Raw genomic sequence first — 20437 nt, forward strand, 5'->3', positions numbered from 1 at the left:
TTTAGTCACTAAGTCATGTCCAACTCTCTGAGACCCCATGGACTGTAGCCCACCAGGCTCCTCTGTCCATGAGCTTTCCCAGGCAAGAATACTGGAGTGGGTTGCCATTCCCTCTTGCAGCCAATCTTCCCAATAACTGATTATTTTCCCTTTCAAAAAAACCCCCACCTCCACTGGCATCTAACAGGGTATAGGAGAGGGGCCATCCACGCTTACCTAGCAGAGGTGTGTACCAGCATGTGTGTTTGAAGGCCAAGGGTAGCTGATGTATTCTTGCTTCTGGACCACTATATCTTTTATGGCAATGCTGCTTCTGAACAGAAAATCAAGTACTATTAGCTTTCCAAAGGGCTGTAACATATTTCATAATCTACTCTTTTCATCTCCAGAATCAGAAAGAATATTATTGTCCTCCCACAAGAGAGATCAAGAAGAAAATAAATGACATCAAAGTAACAAAGCTTTCATGCTCTGAATTGAGATGTATACTTTATGAATAAGATGTAATACTTATTAAAAATTACTTTTCAATAATTTAATAGAATGGTAACACCAATTCCCAATAATAAACGCTTTCATATAAACAAAAGTTTGGGGGAAAGAAATATGAGGGGCAAGTGTGGCTATATAATTCTTCTTTATGATACTATAATCAAAAAGTTTTAAATAGTACCATTTCCTAGGGCCTATCAGAATTGTGTGTGTGCACATAATAAAGAAAAAAAATAATAATAGGGCTTCCCCGGTGGTCTAGTGGTTAAGACTCCGACTGCTAAAGCAGGAGAGACAAGTTCAATTCCTGATCTGGGAAGGTCCCACGTGCAACAGAGCAACTCAGCCCATGCACCACAACTACTGAGTCAGCACTCCAGCTTTGGAGGCACACGACTGAGGACCTCGCACCTAGAGGCTGAAGGGAGCCACAGGGGCAGCCACCCCAGTGAGAAGCCCGTACACCTCAATGAAGAGCAGCACCTGCTCCCTGCTCGCCGCAACCAGAGAAAGCCTACACACAGCAATGAAGACCCGGCACAGCCAAAGATAAATAACAAATGAATCTTAAATAAAAAGTAAAATCAGGCATGCAAGCCTTAAAAAAGAAAAGAACACAGGTATCTTGCTTCATCTGATAATCTCTCAAGAAAATTAGCATAGAGGTCTAACTTACAAATACACACACAGTAGGTTCACAACTGGCACTAACATAGTTTCAAAAAGCTGAAACTTACCAGCTGTTCCTGGAGAAATTGATGAATTCTTTCTGTGCAGGACAAGGGATCACAGTGAGGAAATTCCTCATCTAAACAGCTCTGTCATGAGAAAATGGTAGAGTATATTCAAAAACAGGATGATGGAAGAGTCACAGATACAGAGCACATTAAAGATGTGATGTTAACTGAGGGGGAGAAAATAGACTAGTCATTTATCTTGTATTTTACATTAAGGGAACAAGTTTATAATAGTAAGCTTCTCATTGCATTTTCCCCATTACTTATTCTAGGAATGAAATTCAAGGATCGGTAACAGGAAACTAAATGGCTTTGTCATTGAAATCTTCAGCCAGAGGCCAAAGAAGCTTGTTGGAGACAACTCAGAGTAGTGAAAACGGTGTCTGTGAAAATTTTATAGCAATAAAACTGTGACTTTCCTCAAAGAGGTAGATACATATCTATCAGTTACATTATAATAGAAAACTGGTGTTCTTGAGAGGATTAAAGCACATTTAGATATGGAGATTTTTCCTGTTCAACTTCCTGTAAGGGGCTTTATAGGCACTCTGCCTAGCTTAATCTCTGACATGAATTTTTTTTCTGCTTAAACAGATGTTCCTGCATTATGCCCTGGGAACAAATACATGCAAATGCCACCCTTCTCTCTTTCCTCCTCCAGCCCCTTCCCTCCAGTGCCAATCTTACTGTTCCTTATGTTTTTCATTTATGAACAGAAAGGAGAAATTCACCAAGTGTCATAAGGGAAAGAAACACATTTAACTCCACCATGGATATCCTGAGATATCCAGACAGAAAGGAGTTGAGAGCTTTGTTCAAACAGGAAAGAAAAGAGACAACAACCACCAAAGCCTACTCAAGAGTCTCAGAAGGGAGGTGACTAAGCTTAGAAAACTGGCCCTTTTCTAATAGATACAGTAAATTCTGAGGTGCTTCCTCTCTAAAAGATGTTATTAGGAACCACTCACTGATGAGTGTTCTCTCCTGTTTTGCGAAATGCTTTCAAAAATGCATGAGAGGACAAAGTTCACCAGAGCATCTTTTTCTAAGTCAGTTATTTAACTTTATGACTAAAATTATTACATATTATAACAGCTTCAAAATCTTACACCAACTGGACAACTTCCCCACAGTAAACAAATATCACAGGGGTTTGGGTCTTTCTGTTTGTTTTTTACCTGAAACAGCAAGCCATGAAGTTGTCCTTTAATTAACTTCTTTCTTAGTGGCTGAATTGTTGCTATAAAGAGAATGTATAACCAGCTTAATATGACAATTTGGAAATCGCCCCCCTTTATGCATTTCATAAACTTTTAATAGCTTTAGATCTGGGGCCTGAGGAAAGGAGAGAGAAAACAGTGGCTTTTGAGAATGATGTTCTCAACTCAAGACTCATCAAACTGGGAAAGCAGAACAAGACAGGTGGGAGCAACTAAACTACTATTGCCCTTGAGTATTTAAAATTAACCCGATCAATGCAAGTGAATTATCTTCTACAAGTGACTCACAGAAGTATTCATGTTAAAAAGGGAATACACCTCAGAGGTCACTCCATCCAAACTCCTACTCGTGTGGAAGTTGTCTCTTTAATAAGCCTCTGCTCAAGCTACAAGGAAAGGAAGCCCTGGAAACAGAGCCACAGACCCCCAGACTCCTATAAGTAGGTGTGAGACCATGAGGACACTGATGTCGAGAGGACTGAAGTACGTAACTGACTATTCATGGAGCTAAGATCAGACTCACAGGACAGTGCTCCATTCGCTACCCTCTTTTGTGAAATTAAAAATATTTGTCTCTCTACTTAACTGAAAATCTGCTTCCCAGAAACTTTCAAATTCTCATCTCTGAAATAATGAAAGTGAGAAAAACACCTTTTTAAGTTAAATAGTAACATATTTCTTATTTGACAATCCATACTCTTTGAAACGGTAAAGCGTCTGTCTACAATGCGGGAGACCCGGGTTCAATCCCTGGGTTGGGAAGATTGCCTGGAGAAGGAAATGGCAATCTACTCCAGGACTATTGCCTGGAAAATCCCATGGACAGAGGAGCCCGGTAGGCTACAGTCCATGGGGTCGCAAAGAGTCGACACGACTGAGCGACTTCACTTCACTTCACTCTTTGAAAAGTAGCCAAGAACCAGAAAATAGGCTGAAATCATTGGAACAACCAAAATAAATGTTGATATCCATGTCCTTTATTCATGTGGCAAGTCCTATACTTCACTCAGATAATGGGCTCAGAATTTATACATAATTCTCACAAGCTTGACTGTTTTCTCAGCCCACAGATGATTAAAAACAAAAATTAAATGAGGGTAGGAAGCTCTGCTAGATGGAGGCATATTAATAGCTGCCACTTAAAAAAAAGTCACTAAGAGCCAGGAAAATTAACAGCAGATACTCTGGTGTCCAAAACACACAGAAATCTGGTGTTTCTTATTTTAAAGACCAACAGTTTTATATCTCAGTAGCCTGAAGAAAATCTGAGCCATAGAAAATAATGCTAATACACGTGAAAAGTACAAAATCTAATTATAAATATTTTCCAGGGGAAAAAGCTTGAAAATCTCCAATTTGTGGAAAATTACCGATGTAAAATTTATTTTATAAGAATTTTTTTTGGTAAAACTAACATTTTTCAACTAAGCTTGACAGTGTTTATGAGGCCCACAAGGAGGATAATATATTTTTAAACTATTTTAACATATTTAAGTAATTTTAAAGAATAAATTCTGAATACTTAGAACTCAAGTATAGATTCAATTTCTTTACAAATCCCTGTGTTTACTATATTAAGAAATAAGGCTCTGTCCTAATCAGTTTTTCAAAGCAAGGCTCTGTTCTCTTAACCACTTTCCAACATTATACTTCTGAAGTTGTATATCTCAATACACTGTCTTTGAATTTCTAAATTAAGTTTGTGTTTCAGAAGAAATAATGAGTTAGTATAAGACTGTCTAAATTGCCCATCTGCTTTCCCATCAGGCAATCTTGGGTTTTAGAAACAGTCAATCTCAAAACATTCAAGCTGTAAACCTCATTTCAACAGATGTTTTGTGCAATGGGTAGCAAAGATTTTCATATGTTTCACAAGGCAAAACAAACTGGCTTATGACCTTAATTTGCATGAATCTTTGCATTCTTCTTTATGTTTTTGGAGTTCAACCTGCCATGTCTCTAGGACGTTTAGGTTTTACATGGAAGCAAGTAAAACAATGGCCACTGTATCCCCTGCTGTTGCCATCTGTGATGTAGGATGAGACCAGTTGTCTTGGATACATTCAGCCTTTGAAGGAAGCTGAAATAAAGCAACTTTCTAAATGATTATGCACTAAGACATTGCAATTAATTGGCTGTTGAAAATCAAGACCATGATACTGAGCCATGATAATGTTAGTTATCAACAAGCGTTGACATGCATGGACTATGGACATCATAGCATCTGAGTGCTCTATTAAATTGTGCATTAAAAATATTAAAGTTCTTTGAAAACCACAGACTAGAAGAAAATAACTCACAGTTCTTGTATTCAAAATATATAAAGAAAAGAAATTCTACAACTCAATAACAGAAGGACACGGGACTTAACTTGGAAAAGGGCAAAAGATTTAGGTAGCTCACAAAGAAGAAATACAACAATGGCCAATCAACCCAACAAATTAAAACCAAATACCTGGAACTCCCATACACTGCTGGAAGGAGCATGAAAGGCTCCGAGCACTATGAAAACTGTTTGCAGTTTCTTAAGATGTTAAAGTTACAGCTATACTATGATCTAATATCTCTGCTCCTAGATAGTTACCCTAGGTTAAAAAAAAAAAAAAACCACAGGTCCACACACAGACCCAAAACTGGAAATAATTTAGATGTCCAATAAAAGGAGAAAAGATAATCATATTGTGCAATGTTCTTACAAAACAATGTAACTCAACCATGAAAAGGTATCCCACTGATAAACACATTGAAGGGAAGACAGACAGAAGCACACAAATGTTTATACTACACAATTCAATTCTAGAACAGCCTAAATTCTAGAACCCATCTAGAACCCACTGATGATTGAAATCAGATCAGTGGTTCCTCCTGGTGGTGGGGAAGGTAGAAGTGGAAGTAACACAAAGGAAGTTTCTGGGGTTATTGAAGTTCTGTGTTTCCATGTGCACTTGTCAAACTGGTTCCACAGTACACTTAAGATCTGAATGTTTCATGATATACTAATTACTCAGCAATAACTAAGAATTTAAAAACTACAACAAGGCTTCCCTAGTGGCCCAGTGGTTAAGAATCTGCCTGCCAATGCAGGAGACACAAGTTGGATCCAGGGTCTGGAAACAACCCACATACCACAGAGCCACTAAGCCCATGGGCCACAACCACTAAGCTTGGGCTTTAGAGCCCATGCTCTGCAAAAAAGAGAAGCCACCACAATGAGCAGCCTGTGTACCACAGCTAGAGAGTAGCCCCCCTGCTCACCACAAGCAGAGAAAGCCCTCGTGCTGTAAGCAAGACCCAGTGCAGGCAAAAATAAATACAATTTTAAAATAAATAAAAACTACAAGAACAAAAATAATGGAGCTCATGAGATAAATAGGGCTAGGAAGAGACCACTAAAAATGTAACATATGCAACATTGGAACCCAAGCACTATCGAACACAATTGTCATTAGTACCAGGGAAGATAACTTAGATCACCGAGACATACGACTTAAAATGGCTAAAGGCTGACTCCAGAATCCTAGAATGCACAAAAACAATGGAGTGGAAATGCTGGTCACACTTTAAGTGGCGCAGAGCTGCTGGGGTGCTGAGAAAACACATGTGAAAGTGGAACTTGGAGACTGTGGGGCTGCTGAAACAAATGCAGGCGGGAATACAGTCTGCCACAGAGCAGAGCTCAGCCGGGGCTGGGACAGCGCTCCTCTGCAAGGGAGGCCCAGGTGCAGACACTTGTTTTTAATTTTCTTAAAATAAAGCTGAAAGCCTCTTGCTGCCTGTCAGCAGCCAAGCTGAGGGTTTGTTCCTTTGCTGCTGAAGGTTATAATTCTGTTCCTACCAATCCAGATTCTATGCCCAGGTAAACTGAATGAAACGTCCATATTATTCTCACATGTCTTCACCCATTTGTCAACTGTGAATGAGGTAGTTTGCATATAGAAACATACTCCTGCAGAACAGACCTTACCCAGTATGGCCAACCACTCACTAGCTACTGTTGTGCTTTTGTTACAGCATTTATAAATTAAGAACTCTGGCATTTTCTGGAAGAAGATACTGAGGTTCGGAGAGGTAGAGAGTTGCCCAAATTTATAAAGTCTTTTGTAGACTTAGAATCAGAACACAGGTTTGTTCAACTTCAAATCCTATGCTCTTTATCCGACTCTGTCACTTAACTCCACCAGGCTCCGCCGTCCCTGGGATTCTCCAGGCAAGAACACTGGAGTGGGTTGCCATTTCCTTCTCCAATGCATGAAAGTGAAAAGCGAAAGTGAAGTCACTCAGTCGTGTCCAACTCTTAGCGACCCCATGGACTGCAGCTCACCAGGCTCCTCCGTCCATGGGATTTTCACACGACTGAAGCGACTTAGCAGCAGCATGCTCTTTATCACTGCAATACTTTCTCCTAGATTATTTCATCCATTCATGCATTTTTCCTCTGGGACAATAGAGGCCTGCATCCCATCAGAACTGTCCAGCAAGCCATGTTTTAATTTTGCTATCTCCTTGGTCCTCATCCCAACACCTATCTTTGAGTATCTCCAACACCTAAATTCCCCTTCCAGTCTCATTTCACTCTTGTGTTTTAATTGCTCAGTACACAACCACATTCAACCTCAAAGCTGTAAGACTGATATCTGCCCTATAGATCATGCCTTCCATGCTAAGTATAGAAGCTGGAAGAGAATTTCCAGTGAGCTCATCTAGGTGAAAGCCTACTCTAAAGTTCATGTCAGATACTATGTTCAAATACAGAATTATAATATACAGGAGCTTCTCAGGCTCTTTCCCCAAAGAGATATTTATGCCTTCTAAAGGAATTATTTATGGTTTCACTCACTGTCTATTGTATGAGCAACTCTCTGAAGATTTTATGTAGATGGGGTAAAAAAATGGATGAATAATAAAAGGATGATAGCTTGGATTAGATCATTTAGTCTCTGTTTCCTGCACATCAGATGCACCCTAATATGCTGTATGCATACTCCAGATCTAAGAAGCTTTATTCACTTCGTTTTCAAAGCAAACATTCATTTACACATCCAGTATTGCCCTTGTTAATAAGATACTTAAGAGATACATACGAAAAAACAGAAGAAAGAATGCATGCTACCATTCAAGACATTTAATAATTCTAATGGCATATTTCAGGAGGGCAAGTGTGTATACTAATTACCTCATAAATCAGTCCAGTCCTGGTGGCAATTGAAAACTTGAACAATTTTCTCAGTCAACAGTAAATTCAGGGCATCTCATCAAATGTCATAAACAACTTCCTACTTCCAATTTGAGAACACTGTCATTAACCTAAAATTTTGGACTAAACAACGGCATCCCCACACAATGTGCTAATGAACCTTTCTTAGGTACAGCAGAGAGCAACTGCCATGACATTTAAGGAATTTATAAAGCTAACCAGACAGTTTCACAAGAACGAAATGTATTTAAATAGTTTTTGTTTTCTGACTCAGAATTCAAATGTCTGAGTCAGAATTCAGACAGTATGTGGTAGTAGTGGTCATGGTGGAATGTGTGAGGATGTGTTTGTGTGATAACTGTCCTAGCTCACTGACATCTGTTCACAGTCTCGCTGGAAAATCTTCTCTACAGCCTTCTTGAAAATATGTGCTACCCAAATTTCCCTCTTCTTGCAAAGGTTTATTTTTCAGGGTATTATTAGAAAGATCTTCATAAGCAAAAGGTCGTCAGAACAAAACTTTGATAGGCATGCCTTCTTAGGGGAACAAAAGGTACCAGCAAGTGAAGGAGCTGATACAGCAATGCTGTGTCATATGCAGTGAGCAATTCAAGACAGAAAGGAAGCATTCATCCTACTTTATCCAGCCAGACAAAAACACATGCATCCCACCTAGGGTAGCTTTCGTATTCTGTTTTAAATGATATTTGGACCAGCTATCCTCTGAGTATACACTGGGAAGACAAGAATAAGTTCATAATATTAAGAATGTATATTTTGGAATAAGTTATAAAACTTGGCCTTTCCAAGAAGTCACTACAGACCAATAGAGGAAGGGATACATTTTTCATTTTACAAAACTGTGAGGTATAATAGTGATTTAACCAAAGGATAAATATAACTGGATCAAAAGATTAGACCTCAAAGCACAGCATCTAAAGCAAACAAACTATAAACCAACTTTGGAATGCCTTAATGAAGGCACATTCATATCTCCAAATGAACAACTCTAATCACAAGGGGACCTTTTCCAATGCCCTCTGAGCAATACAAAAAATAACATATAGATTACATAACTTAAACACGCTTTACATTGTCTGACAGAGTAAAATGATACTCAGAGTTACTGAAAATGAGCAAGTGCTACAAGGCTTAGAAATAATAATAATAATGAAGTGTTGAACAACCATTGCTATTTTAGAACTAGCCAATTCCTTGAAATGCTTAAACAGCTTTCTCAGATAACAGCAGAAAGGGTACAATAAATCCAAAATAAACACAAGTCTGATAATTTCCATCTCTAGCTTACCTTAAGCTTATAGTTAGTTATGACCCAAACCAGTAACTTTCTATAAAGGGAACCTTTATACAGCTAGAACAAGAAGCTGGTTGAACAAAAGCATTTGTCTGATAAGTGATTTTATATGTATATATGCTTTACTGTTATTGAACTATAATTCTAGAATAAAATAAGCTTAAAAATAATCTGACATCTGTCATTTGACAACTGTCTTCTCACCCAAATCCTCAGTAAACATTTCTCCACTTTTAGGTAATACAGAAAAATTACAATATTCTAATTTTTAAAGCAATATATATATATGTAAAGAATACCTTAACATTTTTAAAGACTTTTCACACATATATTTTGATACACATTGAATTCATAAGTATTTTTGCTCACCCCTAAAATAATTGCTTTTAAGAAAATAGAAAAAAAGAAAAAAAAAAACAGAGAGGCAGGCTTTTTCTACCATGTGATGGGTACAAACTGGCTAATAAAATCAGAGCAGAATATGTAAACAATTTGCAAGTTCAACTATTTCAGGCATACAAGATTTTTTTCCATGTTTACATTTACAGATATTGAGAAGTTTTAATTTTTTATTTTTAATTGGAGGGTAATTGCTTTACAGTTGTGTCAGTTTCTGCCATGCAACAATGTGAATCGGCTGTATGTATACATATGTCCCCTCCCTCTTGAACCTCCCTCCTACTTGTTTAATTTTTAAAGAAATAACAGTCATGGAAAAATCTAGCTTGTCATAAACAACAAAAAGGGAAAGCTAATGGTTAAATTCTTCCTCTTAGCCACTAGGCAGACCTCTGTGAATGCCCATAACGCTGCCTTCTAGAGCCATTTCATCACCATGAGTTCAGTAATAATACAGTAGCTGGAATCAAGACAAATGGCTGTAGCCCTTTTGCCCCTCACCTCAGAGTGGACTAAATTCGAACACAACAAATACTGGCTACTCACTTTTTGGTTTTCTTGTCTTCTGCCCAAGTGTCTGGCAAGTGTTCACTATCTCGGTATTTATAGTCTGGAGATTTCGTTGATCTGAAAATGCTTCCTCTAATTTATGCAGTGAAGGCTTGGCTTCTTCCCTGGCAGTGTGGGCTGCCCCATCTCCATCCTCCACCTGGATACCGACAGTTAACGCTGGATTTTAGCAGGGTGGCCGGGAAAGAAAGCAACTGAATGCTCACTCTGATTATGCACACGAAACTGAAAATGTGCTTTTCTTCTCAGGGAAGCGATAAGCCTCCACTGAACTTCTGCAATTCTGTGTTTGCATGCGCTTCGTATGCCTGAGCTATTTCTACAGTGGCAAAAGTCCTGATATGTCAAGTTGCCTCTTTCTGCAAAGTTGCCTCTTTCATCAGCAGGCTGTTGACACCGCCTCTCACAACTCCCCCTTCACTTCCTCTGCTCACTGCTAGTCGAGAGGGACTGAACTTCGCAGTTCCTCTTTGTTTTTTTGCTTCCTCCTCCATTTTTACTTCAGGGTTTTAAGGACATCTGAGGAGACTTCCTGTGCCTGTAATGTAGTCAGTCAAAGGCCACCCTACCTGCTTCTCTGCCTCCTCCAACCACTGGCTGGCTTCTTGGACCTGCTTCCTGAAGATGGCTTCCTGCCTGACAGCAACCTCTTGCAGTTGTGTGATGGTTTCTAGTTGTTTCTGCCTGGAGTTAAAAAAAAAAGTCCCAACCACAAGCTGTCAGTGACATTTCAACCAAGAGTTAACCCTCAGAAGTTATGACAAGTTCAAACTTAATACAGTTCTTCAGAGATGAGAGGGGAAAGTGAAAGTATTTACATACAGATAAATGCTTCACAAATATAGAAATTTACTTGAAGCAATTATATTGCTCACTTAATCTAATAACCTCACTTACAGATAAAAAACAGTTTCCTATTCTACATCGGGATATTCAGTTCCCCACAAGCTACATTCATAGTTCTTAGCTACACTGGCACCACAATGAGGTCACTGTGACAGGTGCAATATTTACATATCACATCTAGCTTTTTCAAAAAAAAAAAAAGGAAAAAGGAAGAAGGGAAAAGAAAAAAGAGGGAACAAAAGAAATAAGCACTTTGCTTCATGACATTAGCCTTTCTCCTTAAGAATTATCAATCATGGTATAAATACATGCCACCAACACAGGAAGGGCTGTTCCCAAGAATAGATAAAAGTGAGCAGTTGGTCTTTCCACTGCAGTCTTCTCTTTTCTGAAGTCTTCCCCCTCCCTTTCTTCCTCACCCCAAATCTCTTAGTGTTATAATGTTACTCTCTTTTGGATCCAATCCTAAACCTCAAAAGATATACAAATGTATCTGTTAGCTAATGAGATTATTTAAACCATGCTATGTACTAATATATCAATGACTTTCTGGAAACAACTTGACCTAAATAAGGACCTTAGCTCAATGGAATGATATCCTTCAGGAGTTTCAAAACAGTGAGGAAGACACGGTCGGGTTTAGGCTTTTTGCGTGCCTCTCAAATGTTCATACATAGAATCCCATTGTGCATTGGCATAAATCCAGCCTTGATTACAAGAAGGACCATATGAGAGACAAATATGGTCTCAGAGAATGCTTTACCATTGTGGTAAGCCAGCAAACAAAACCGTAACCAAAAAACACTACCAAAACACACATTCTATTCAGCATTGTTCAATAGCATGTAGTCAGTTTTTTCTTTTTTTTTAAATTGTGGTAAGAACATTTAAACTGAGATCTACGCTATATACCTTAAAGTGTACAATACAGTGTTGTTAACTATAGGCACAATGATGTACAAAAGATCTCTGGAACTTATTCATCTTACACAACTGAAACTATATCTACTGAATTACACCCACCCCTCCCCGAGCCCCTAGAAACCACCATTCTACTCTGCTTCTACAGGTCTATTTTATACACTTCATGTAAATGGAATCCTGTAGTATTTGTCTTTCTGTGACTGGTTTATTTCACTTATCATAATATCTTTAAGATTTGTGGCAAATTTCCTTCTTTTCTCAAAAAGTTTTCAAAAACTTTTTAAAGGCAAATAATATTTCATTGTATGTATATATCATACTTTCTTTATTTATTCATCCTAGACGAACATTTAGATTGCGTCCACATCTTGGCTATTATGACTAATGCTGCAATGATTATGAGTGTGCAAATATCTTTTCAAGATTTTGGATTTGAATCCTTTTGGATATATACCCAGAAGTGGGACTGCTAGATCATATGGTAAATTCTATTTTTAAGTTTTTTGAGAACCTCCAAACTATTTTCCATAGCAGTTGTACCATTTTAAATTCCTACCAACAGTAGGCAAGGGTTTCAGTTTCTCTATACACTTACAAACACTTGGTATCTTTTGGGATTTTTTTTTTTTTTTTGGTAATATAATAGCGTTCCGAACAGGTGTGATTCATTCATCATTGTGAATGACTCATTGTGGTTTTTATTTGCATTTCCCTGATGACTAATGATGTTGAACATCTTTTCATGTACTTATTGGTCAATTTTATATCTTTTTTTGTAAAAAGGTCTATTCACTTCTTTTGCCCATTTTTAAATTGGGTTTTTCTTGTTACTGAGTTGTAGGAGTTCCTTCCATATTTCGAATATTGACCCCTTTTCAAATACACGCTCTGCAAATATTTTCTCTCATTCAATAGGTTACCTTTTCACTCTGTCATATCCTCAGATGTGTGGAAGCTTTTTAGACTGATGTAGACTCACTTGTCTATTTTTTCTTTTGCTGCTTATGCCTTTCATTTCATATCCAAGAAGTATTGCCAAGACCAATGTCATGAAGGTTTTCCCCCAAGTTTTCTTGTAGAAGCATTATAGTTTTAAGCTTATATTTAACTTTTCAATCCATTTTGAGTTGATTTTTCCATATGGCGTGTGATAAGGTTCATCTTTATTCTTTTACATGTGGCTATCCAGTTTCATTTGTTGACTATCCATTCCCATTGTGTATTCTTGGCACCCTACTTGAAGATTAGTTGATTATGTATGTGAGGGTTTATTTCTAGACAATCTAACCTATTTCACTGGTCTGTAGCTTTGTAATATATTTTGAAATCATGTGTGATACCTACAGCTTTGTTCTTTTTCAAGACTGTTTTGGTCTTTTGTAGTTCCATATGAATATTAGGAATTTTCTTTGATGACGGTGATAGAGGAGAGTGAAAATCTGGGCTTAAAACTCAACTTTCAAAAAACTAAGACCGTGGCATCCAGCCCCATCACTTCATGGAAAATAGAAGGGGGAAAAGTGGAAACAGTGACAGATTTTATTTCCTTGGGTTCCAGAGTCACTGCGGACAGTGACTGCAGCCATGAAATTAAAACACTTGCTCCTTGGAAGAAAAGCTATGATAAATAGATACCATATTAAAAAGCAGAGACATCACTTTGCCAACAAGGGTGCATCTAGCCAAAGCTACGGTTTTTCCCTTAGTCATGTACAAATGTGAGAGTTGGACCATACAGAAGGCTGAGTGTCAAAGAACTGATGTTTTCAAATTGTGGTGCTGAAGAAGACTCTTGAGAGTCCCTTGAACTTCAAGATCAAACCAGTCAATCCTAAAGGAAATCAACTCTGAGTATTCATTGTAAGGACTGATGCTGAAGATAAAGCTCCTACTTTGACTACCTGATGTGAAGAGCTGACTAACTAGAAACGGAAAGATTAAAGGCAAAAGAAGGGGGCAGTAGAGGATGACAGAGTTAGATATCATCATTGATTGAACTGACATGAGTTTGAGCAAACTCCAGGAGATAGTGAAGGATAGGGAAGTCTGACATGCTGTAGTCCATGGAGTCACAAAGAGTCAGACACAACTTAGTGACTGAATAAAAACAAATTACTATAAAAAATTCCATTTGAATTTTAACAGAGATTGCACTGAATCTGTAGATTGCTTCAGGTAGTATGAACATCTTCACAAAATTGTCTTCCAATTCATAAACACAAGATGTCTTTCCATTAATTTACATCTTTATTTCAGCAATGTCTCATAGTTTTAGTGTATAGATCTTTATCTCCTTAAAGTTTATTCTTATCTTAAATTTTTGATACTACTTTAAATAGGATTGTTTTCTCAGTTTCCTTTTCAGATAATTTATTATTAGTGTATAGAAATGCAACTGACTTATGTATGTTGATTTTGTATGTTGCATCTTTGTTGAATTTATTAGCTCTAACTGCTTTTTGTGGCGTCTTTAGGGTTTTCTATATACAGATCATGTCATCTGCAGAAATGATTTACTTCTTTCTTTCCAGTGCTAAGGCCTTTTATTTCTTTTCTTTGCCTAATTGCTCAGGCTAGGACTTAGCAGCAGCAGCAGCAGGACTGTATCTATATATCTACCATTACTAGTGAATTTTATACTTTAGTGTACTTTTAATCACTGTTTAAGGGCTTCCAAGGCGGCACAGTGGTAAAGAATCTGCCTACAATGCAGGAGACATGGGTTTGATCCCTGGGTTGGGAAGATCCCCTGATGAAGGAAATGGCAACCCATTCCAGTATTCCTGCCTAGAAAATTCCAAGGGAAAAGGAGCCTTATGGGCTACAGTCCATTTCATTTCAACTTCAATAATTCCCTTTAGCATTTCTTATAATGCAAGCCTAGTGGTAATGAACTCCCTTGGCTTTTGTTTGTACGGGAACATATATCACCATTTTTGAGGGATAGTTTTGCTGGGTATAGTGTCCTTGTTTGGTAGTTCTTTCCTTTCAATACTTCAAATATATCATCCCACTCCTTTCTGACCTGCAAGATTTCTGCCGAGAAATCCACTGATAGTCTTATGAGTGCTCCCTTTTATCTGACAAAACCTTCCTCTTGCTGCTTTCAAAATTCTCTCTTTGAATTTTAACACTTTGATTATAGCGTGTCTCAGTGTGGGTTTCTTTGGGTTCATCTTACTTGAAATCCTTTAGGCCTCTGGGGTCCTTCCCCAGATTTTGGAAGTTTTTAACCATTATTTCCTTGAATAACCTTTCTATCCCTTTTCTTCTCTCCTCCTTCTGGGACTCCATGATACAGTTGGTCTACATGATGTCCATTAAGTTTCTTCACTCTTTCTTTTTTTCACTCCTCTGACTAAATTTCCAATGACCTCTCTTCAAGTTCACTAATCTTTTATTCTGCTTGATCTAGTCTGCTATTGAACTCCTCTGATAAAATTTTCAGTATTCTTCTCCTCCAGTATTTCTGTTTGTCACTGGTATTTTTGTTGTTGTTAATAGCCTCACTTTGTCTCATTTTGTTCATGCACTGCTCTCCCATCCTCAATGAATACCTTTATGACAGTTACTTTGAATTCTCTGTGAGGTAAATATTTTATCTCTGTTTCATTAGGTGCAGTTTTGGGAAATTTATTTTGTTCTTGTATTTGAGACATGTTTTCCTATGTCTTAATTTATCTTGACTCTTTGTATTGGTATCTTCACTTTAGAAAAAAGAACCACCTCTCCCAGTATCCACAGACTGGCCTTTTACAGGAAAAATTCCTTACCAGTCACTTTGAGCAGAGATTCTAGGACTCCCTCAGAATCTTTATGTTAGCTCAACCCACCAGTTTTGTTCTTAGTGGAACCTAAGTATCTAGGGTATGAGATTTCCATCATTGCTGATACAGGCATGATAGAAGGCAATCTTGTAGGCAACCCCCAGAAAACCCGCAATGTTGTATGTATGATCCAACCCTTTCCTTCCCTAGGGAGAAGCTATGATCAGGAATTTTTCATCTGCTTATTCTATGCTGGCCAGGAGTAGGGACTCTGATGAATCATTGTGTGCTAAAACAAACCACTTGCTTTGTTTTCAGTGTCCCCCAGGTGTCTAGAGTATACCCAGTTCTGTCTGCATTCTCACACAGATGAAACAGAAGCTAGTATTCTGGGCAGTCTTCAGCAAAGTTGGAATGTTGGGCACAACAGTCCAACTCTTTCCCTATCTAGAAAGAAATTCAGAGCTGGAAGGTTCCTTCTGATCATATGACACTATGCCAGGAGCAGGAATTATGGTGAAAGAGTATTGAGAATTTTCCTACCAGCATTGATATGGCTCGTTTCATGGTTACCCAGGGTGCCAGAGCCTCTTAAGTAGTTGCTGGACTTCTCATAAAAGGAATTTGTTCATGTATTACTGCTGAGTCAGTGTATCTATTGGAAGAAGGAGGGTCCATTACTTTCTATTCCACCTTCTTGCTGGTATCACCTCCTCTGCTTTTTAAGACATCAGTTTTATCTACTTTTATCTTTTCCAGGAATAGTCTAAGCTCTCAAGAGTATCCATTATCTTTCTACGGAAAGTAAAAGGAATGTGAAGACCAACAGAAATCCGTACCTAATAATACTAATAAGTTTTTCATGACTTATGCGTACTATTTACAATAACATTTATTTACTTTGATGTTATAAATATGAAGCACAGCAGCCTTAGAAATGCTTTAACAAATTAGATAGTATCATTTAGCAGATGAATATCAATTAAAGGTATTCAGCAGAAACTTTGAAGATTTTTCTTCTATAGAGATTTTCATTATCATGTTAAGAGGTTGGGTGTGTGTGTATTTAAATTCAACAACTCTCCTTGTTATCATGTCCTAATGCTAAATCTTGACTTTTTACTCTTACCAAGTCTGAGTCTCCCCCAGATTTTACCATCTAGTGCCCCATTTACAAAGTTTTCAGACCCAAAACACTTAAGTCAAGGATGACTCTTTCCTGCATTCCCACATCTGATTTACTAGTATGTCAGATCTGATCTATCCTTAGAACACAGTTTGAATCCAACCATTTCTTATCACCTTCACAACTATCACCCTGGCTCACATTATACCCCTCACCTGGACTATTACACTAGCGCCTAACACAATAGCTTTTTTGACCATGACTCAGTAAATGTTTTATATTTCACTCAAGCATACACACATGCACCTGGCTGAAACAAAAATTTTATGAAACAGTACTTACTCTTACTGTATGCAAAGTATTCTGATGTTTCGTGTTTATTTCTTTAAAGGGTCATAATCCAGTAAATTGATTTCAAGATATCTAATTGGTGATCTGTTATTGAAAAAAGCTCTTCTCATCTGTCTGTTTTTGCTTTTGCCCTCTATAGACAGTTCTCTACCTGGCAGCCAGAATGAATTTCCGAAACACAAGTCATATTATTTCTCTGCTTATAATCTTCAATGGCTTCCCATCTACTCAAAATAAAACCCCAATTCCTAAATGTGATCTGCAAGGCTGAGGACCTGACCTCTGTTTATTTTTCCTACCTCATTGCCTACCACTCCCCAGCACTCACCCCACCCCTGCCATGCTGACCCCTTGCTGCTGTTCAAACATACCAAGCTCATTACAACCCCAGGTCCTTTCCACTAACTATTTCCTCTGCCTAGAATACTCCCCAAGTCATCACATATCTCACTTTCTCACCTCATTTATCTACTTAACTTACTATTCCTCAGACAGACCTTTCCTGACCATTCTTTCTAAAATTAGGTCCTTATGCCCCTGATCAGTTTTGGTCTTCTTATCCTGCTTTAATTCTCTTCATATTACCTACTACTCCCTGGAATTGTACTATATAATTACATGTTTGTTCATTATCTATGTCCCTTAGTAGATGTTAGTTTTATGGAGGTAGAGATTTCCACCTTATTTTCTATAATTCCCTAGCATTTAGAGGGGGAAAAAGTCCAGCAAAGAAGTGGCACTTGGATGTACGAAAGCATTTGCAATGATCACATGCTTTTCTCACCAAGCCCTCTAAGGGTTTTTTTTTTTTTTTTTCTTTCATTGTTTCTTGTTGCCTCACTCGACTCTTTCCAATCCTCATCACTGGAACTATTTATCTTGCACCTGAATGAAAGCTTTCTCCTCAGCAAACAATTAACTTCTGAAAGCTTGCTTTTAATAAATATTTCCTACTTCATCTAAACATAGAAGTCTCTCTCACTCCCACAAAATACTTCACTCATGTCCTTATTCACAGTTAAGACCTATAGCCAAATCATTTTGTGTGTAGCCTCTTTGTGGTTTTGTGTCTTTTAAATTATGTTTAGAAGGCAGGAGCTAAGACATCTTTGCATTGATGAGTATCATTTTGCCCAATGCTGCTGCTGCTGCTAAGTCATGTCAGTCGTGTCCGACTCTGTGCGACTCCACAGACAGCAGCCCACCAGGCTCCCCCGTCCCTGGGATTCCCCAGGCAAGAATACTGGAGTGGGTTGCCATTTCCTTCTCCAGTGCATGAAAGTGAAAAGTGAAAGTGAAGTTGCTCAGTTGTGTCTGACTCTTCGTGACCCCATGGACTGTAGCCTGCCAGGCTTCTCCGTCCATGGGATTTCCCAGGCAAGAACACTGGAGTGGGTTGCCATTGCCTTCTCCTGCCCAATGCTAGGTTGAGCAAAATACTATTATATTATGCTCAGTCATATCCGACTCTTTGTAGCCCCATGGACTGTAGCCTACCAGGTTCCTCTGTCCATGGGATTCTCCAGCCAAGAATACTGGAGTGGGTTACCACTTCCTACTCCAGGGGATCTTCCCCAACCCAGGGATCAAACCTGCATGTTTTAAGTCTCCTCATTGGCAGGTAGATTCTTTACCACTATTGCCACCTGAGAAACCCTAATATTATATTAGATTTTAACAACTAGATGGTGGGGGATTAATAGTTGAAAGAACATAGGTTTTGAAGTAGACCATATCTAGGCCTGATCCCAGCTGTCACTTAACTCCACCAGGATGATGTCTCTGGACCTAAACGTATGTCAAGTTTTTAGCACTACATGGAACACAGTGAGCTTTTGACAAATCACACCTACTATGATTTAACTGGGCTGTTTTGTGTGTATAATAGGATAATAGAGAATATTCACTTACTCCAAGATGACTCTAGTGCAGGCCTCTCTCAAAATAGTTCTTTGTTGCTAAACAGAAGAATTTCAATGCTCCCTTTCGTGGAGATGGTATTTGTGTAAGGAAACCACATATCTACTTAACTGACGCCTTTACCACTATGGGGAAGTCTGGGCTCCTGGCTTCTTAGAGAAAGCAAAAGATTATCTTCTTGATAATTCCTCCTGGTATTAATCTTTCTCTGATATCTAGTTTCCTTATTTGGGGGGAATAAAATTGTTTCTTCTTGCTATTCTTTTTAAGCAACTATGCTCTCTAAGTACATTTTTTTCTTTTCAGTTCAGTTGCTGTCACGTCTGATCCTTTGTGACCCCATGGACTATAGCACGCCAGGCTTCCCTGTCCATCACCAACTCCCAGAGCTTGCTCAAACTCAAGTCCGTTGAGTCAGTGACTTGATGACTTTTTCTTTAATTTATTCTAATTTCAACTACACCCACATTCATTCATTCATCCAGTCAAAAAGCATTTCTTAAGTGAATGCTCAGTAAAGTATCAGCAGCTATATAAATAGTGATTAACAAAAGATTTAATCCCTATCCTTATTTAGTATGTTTAGTTTACAAAGTGCACAAATTTCAAGTTTTCCCCAAAAAGCATAAGAATTAAGGTGAGAGGAAGGATAAGATTGTAAATCATTTTATATTTAGAGTCTTCTATTCCCTATGACTTCTTTTATTTGAAATTTAATTGACCAGGGCCCAACGCAAAGCATTGTGTACTGAGTTGGAACATAAAGCCCAGTGGGATAGGAGTCAACAGATCCAGCAGCAAGTCCTTCCAATAATAGAGCTATTCATTTGTTGTTGTTGTTGTTCAGTCACTCAATCACGTCTGACTCTTTGCGACCCCATGGACTGCAGCACGCCAGGCTTCCCCTGTCCTTCACCATCTCCTGGAGCTTGCTGACACTCATGTCCATTGAGTCGGTGATGCCATCCAATCATCTCATCCTCTGCTGTCCCCTTCTACTCCTGCATTCTATCTTTCCCAGCATCAGGGTCTTTTATTTTCTTTTTTTTTCTTAACAAGGGTCTTTTCTAATGAGTCAGCTCTTCACAACAGGTGACCAAAAGATTGGAGCTTCAGCTTCAGCATCAGTCCTTCCAATGAATATTCAGATTGATTTCCTTTAGGATTTATTGGTTTGTTCTCCTTGCAGTCCAAGAGACTCTCAAGCGTCTTTTCCAACACCACAGTTCAAAAGCATCAGTTCTTCAGTGCTCAGCCTTCTTTATGGTCCAACTCTCACATCTGTACATGACTCCTGGAAAAACCATAGCTTTGACTATACAGACCTTTGTTGGCAAAGTAATGTCTCTGCTTTTTAATATGTTCTCTAGGTTTGTTGTAGCTTTTCCTGCAAGAGCAAATGTCTTTTAATTTTACAGCTACAGTCACCATCTGCAGTGATTTCAAGCCCAAGAAAATAAAGTCTGTCACTCTTTCCTCTGTTTCCCCATCTATTTGCCATGAAGTGATGAGACCAGATGTCATGACCTTAGTTTTTTGAATGTTGAGCTTTAGCCAGCTTTTTCACTCTCCTCTT

General features: G+C 38.4%; 1 protein-coding gene across 1 annotated transcript in view; it reads right to left on the minus strand.

The window, feature by feature from the left end:
* The window catches only part of IRAG2 (inositol 1,4,5-triphosphate receptor associated 2), a 102114-nt gene that overhangs the window by 43089 nt on the left and 38588 nt on the right, over positions 1–20437 (minus strand). The window contains exons 17-21 of the mRNA XM_068971224.1: positions 10497–10611; positions 9904–10066; positions 2408–2469; positions 1230–1310; positions 217–313 (exon numbers count right to left, since the gene is read on the minus strand). Of these exons, the coding sequence (XP_068827325.1) occupies positions 217–313; positions 1230–1310; positions 2408–2469; positions 9904–10066; positions 10497–10611 (518 nt within the window). The remainder of the gene's footprint in view (positions 1–216; positions 314–1229; positions 1311–2407; positions 2470–9903; positions 10067–10496; positions 10612–20437) is intronic.

This window comes from Capricornis sumatraensis, chromosome 4 (genome assembly GCF_032405125.1).
Source record: "Capricornis sumatraensis isolate serow.1 chromosome 4, serow.2, whole genome shotgun sequence".
Classification (NCBI taxonomy): Eukaryota; Metazoa; Chordata; class Mammalia; order Artiodactyla; family Bovidae; genus Capricornis; species Capricornis sumatraensis.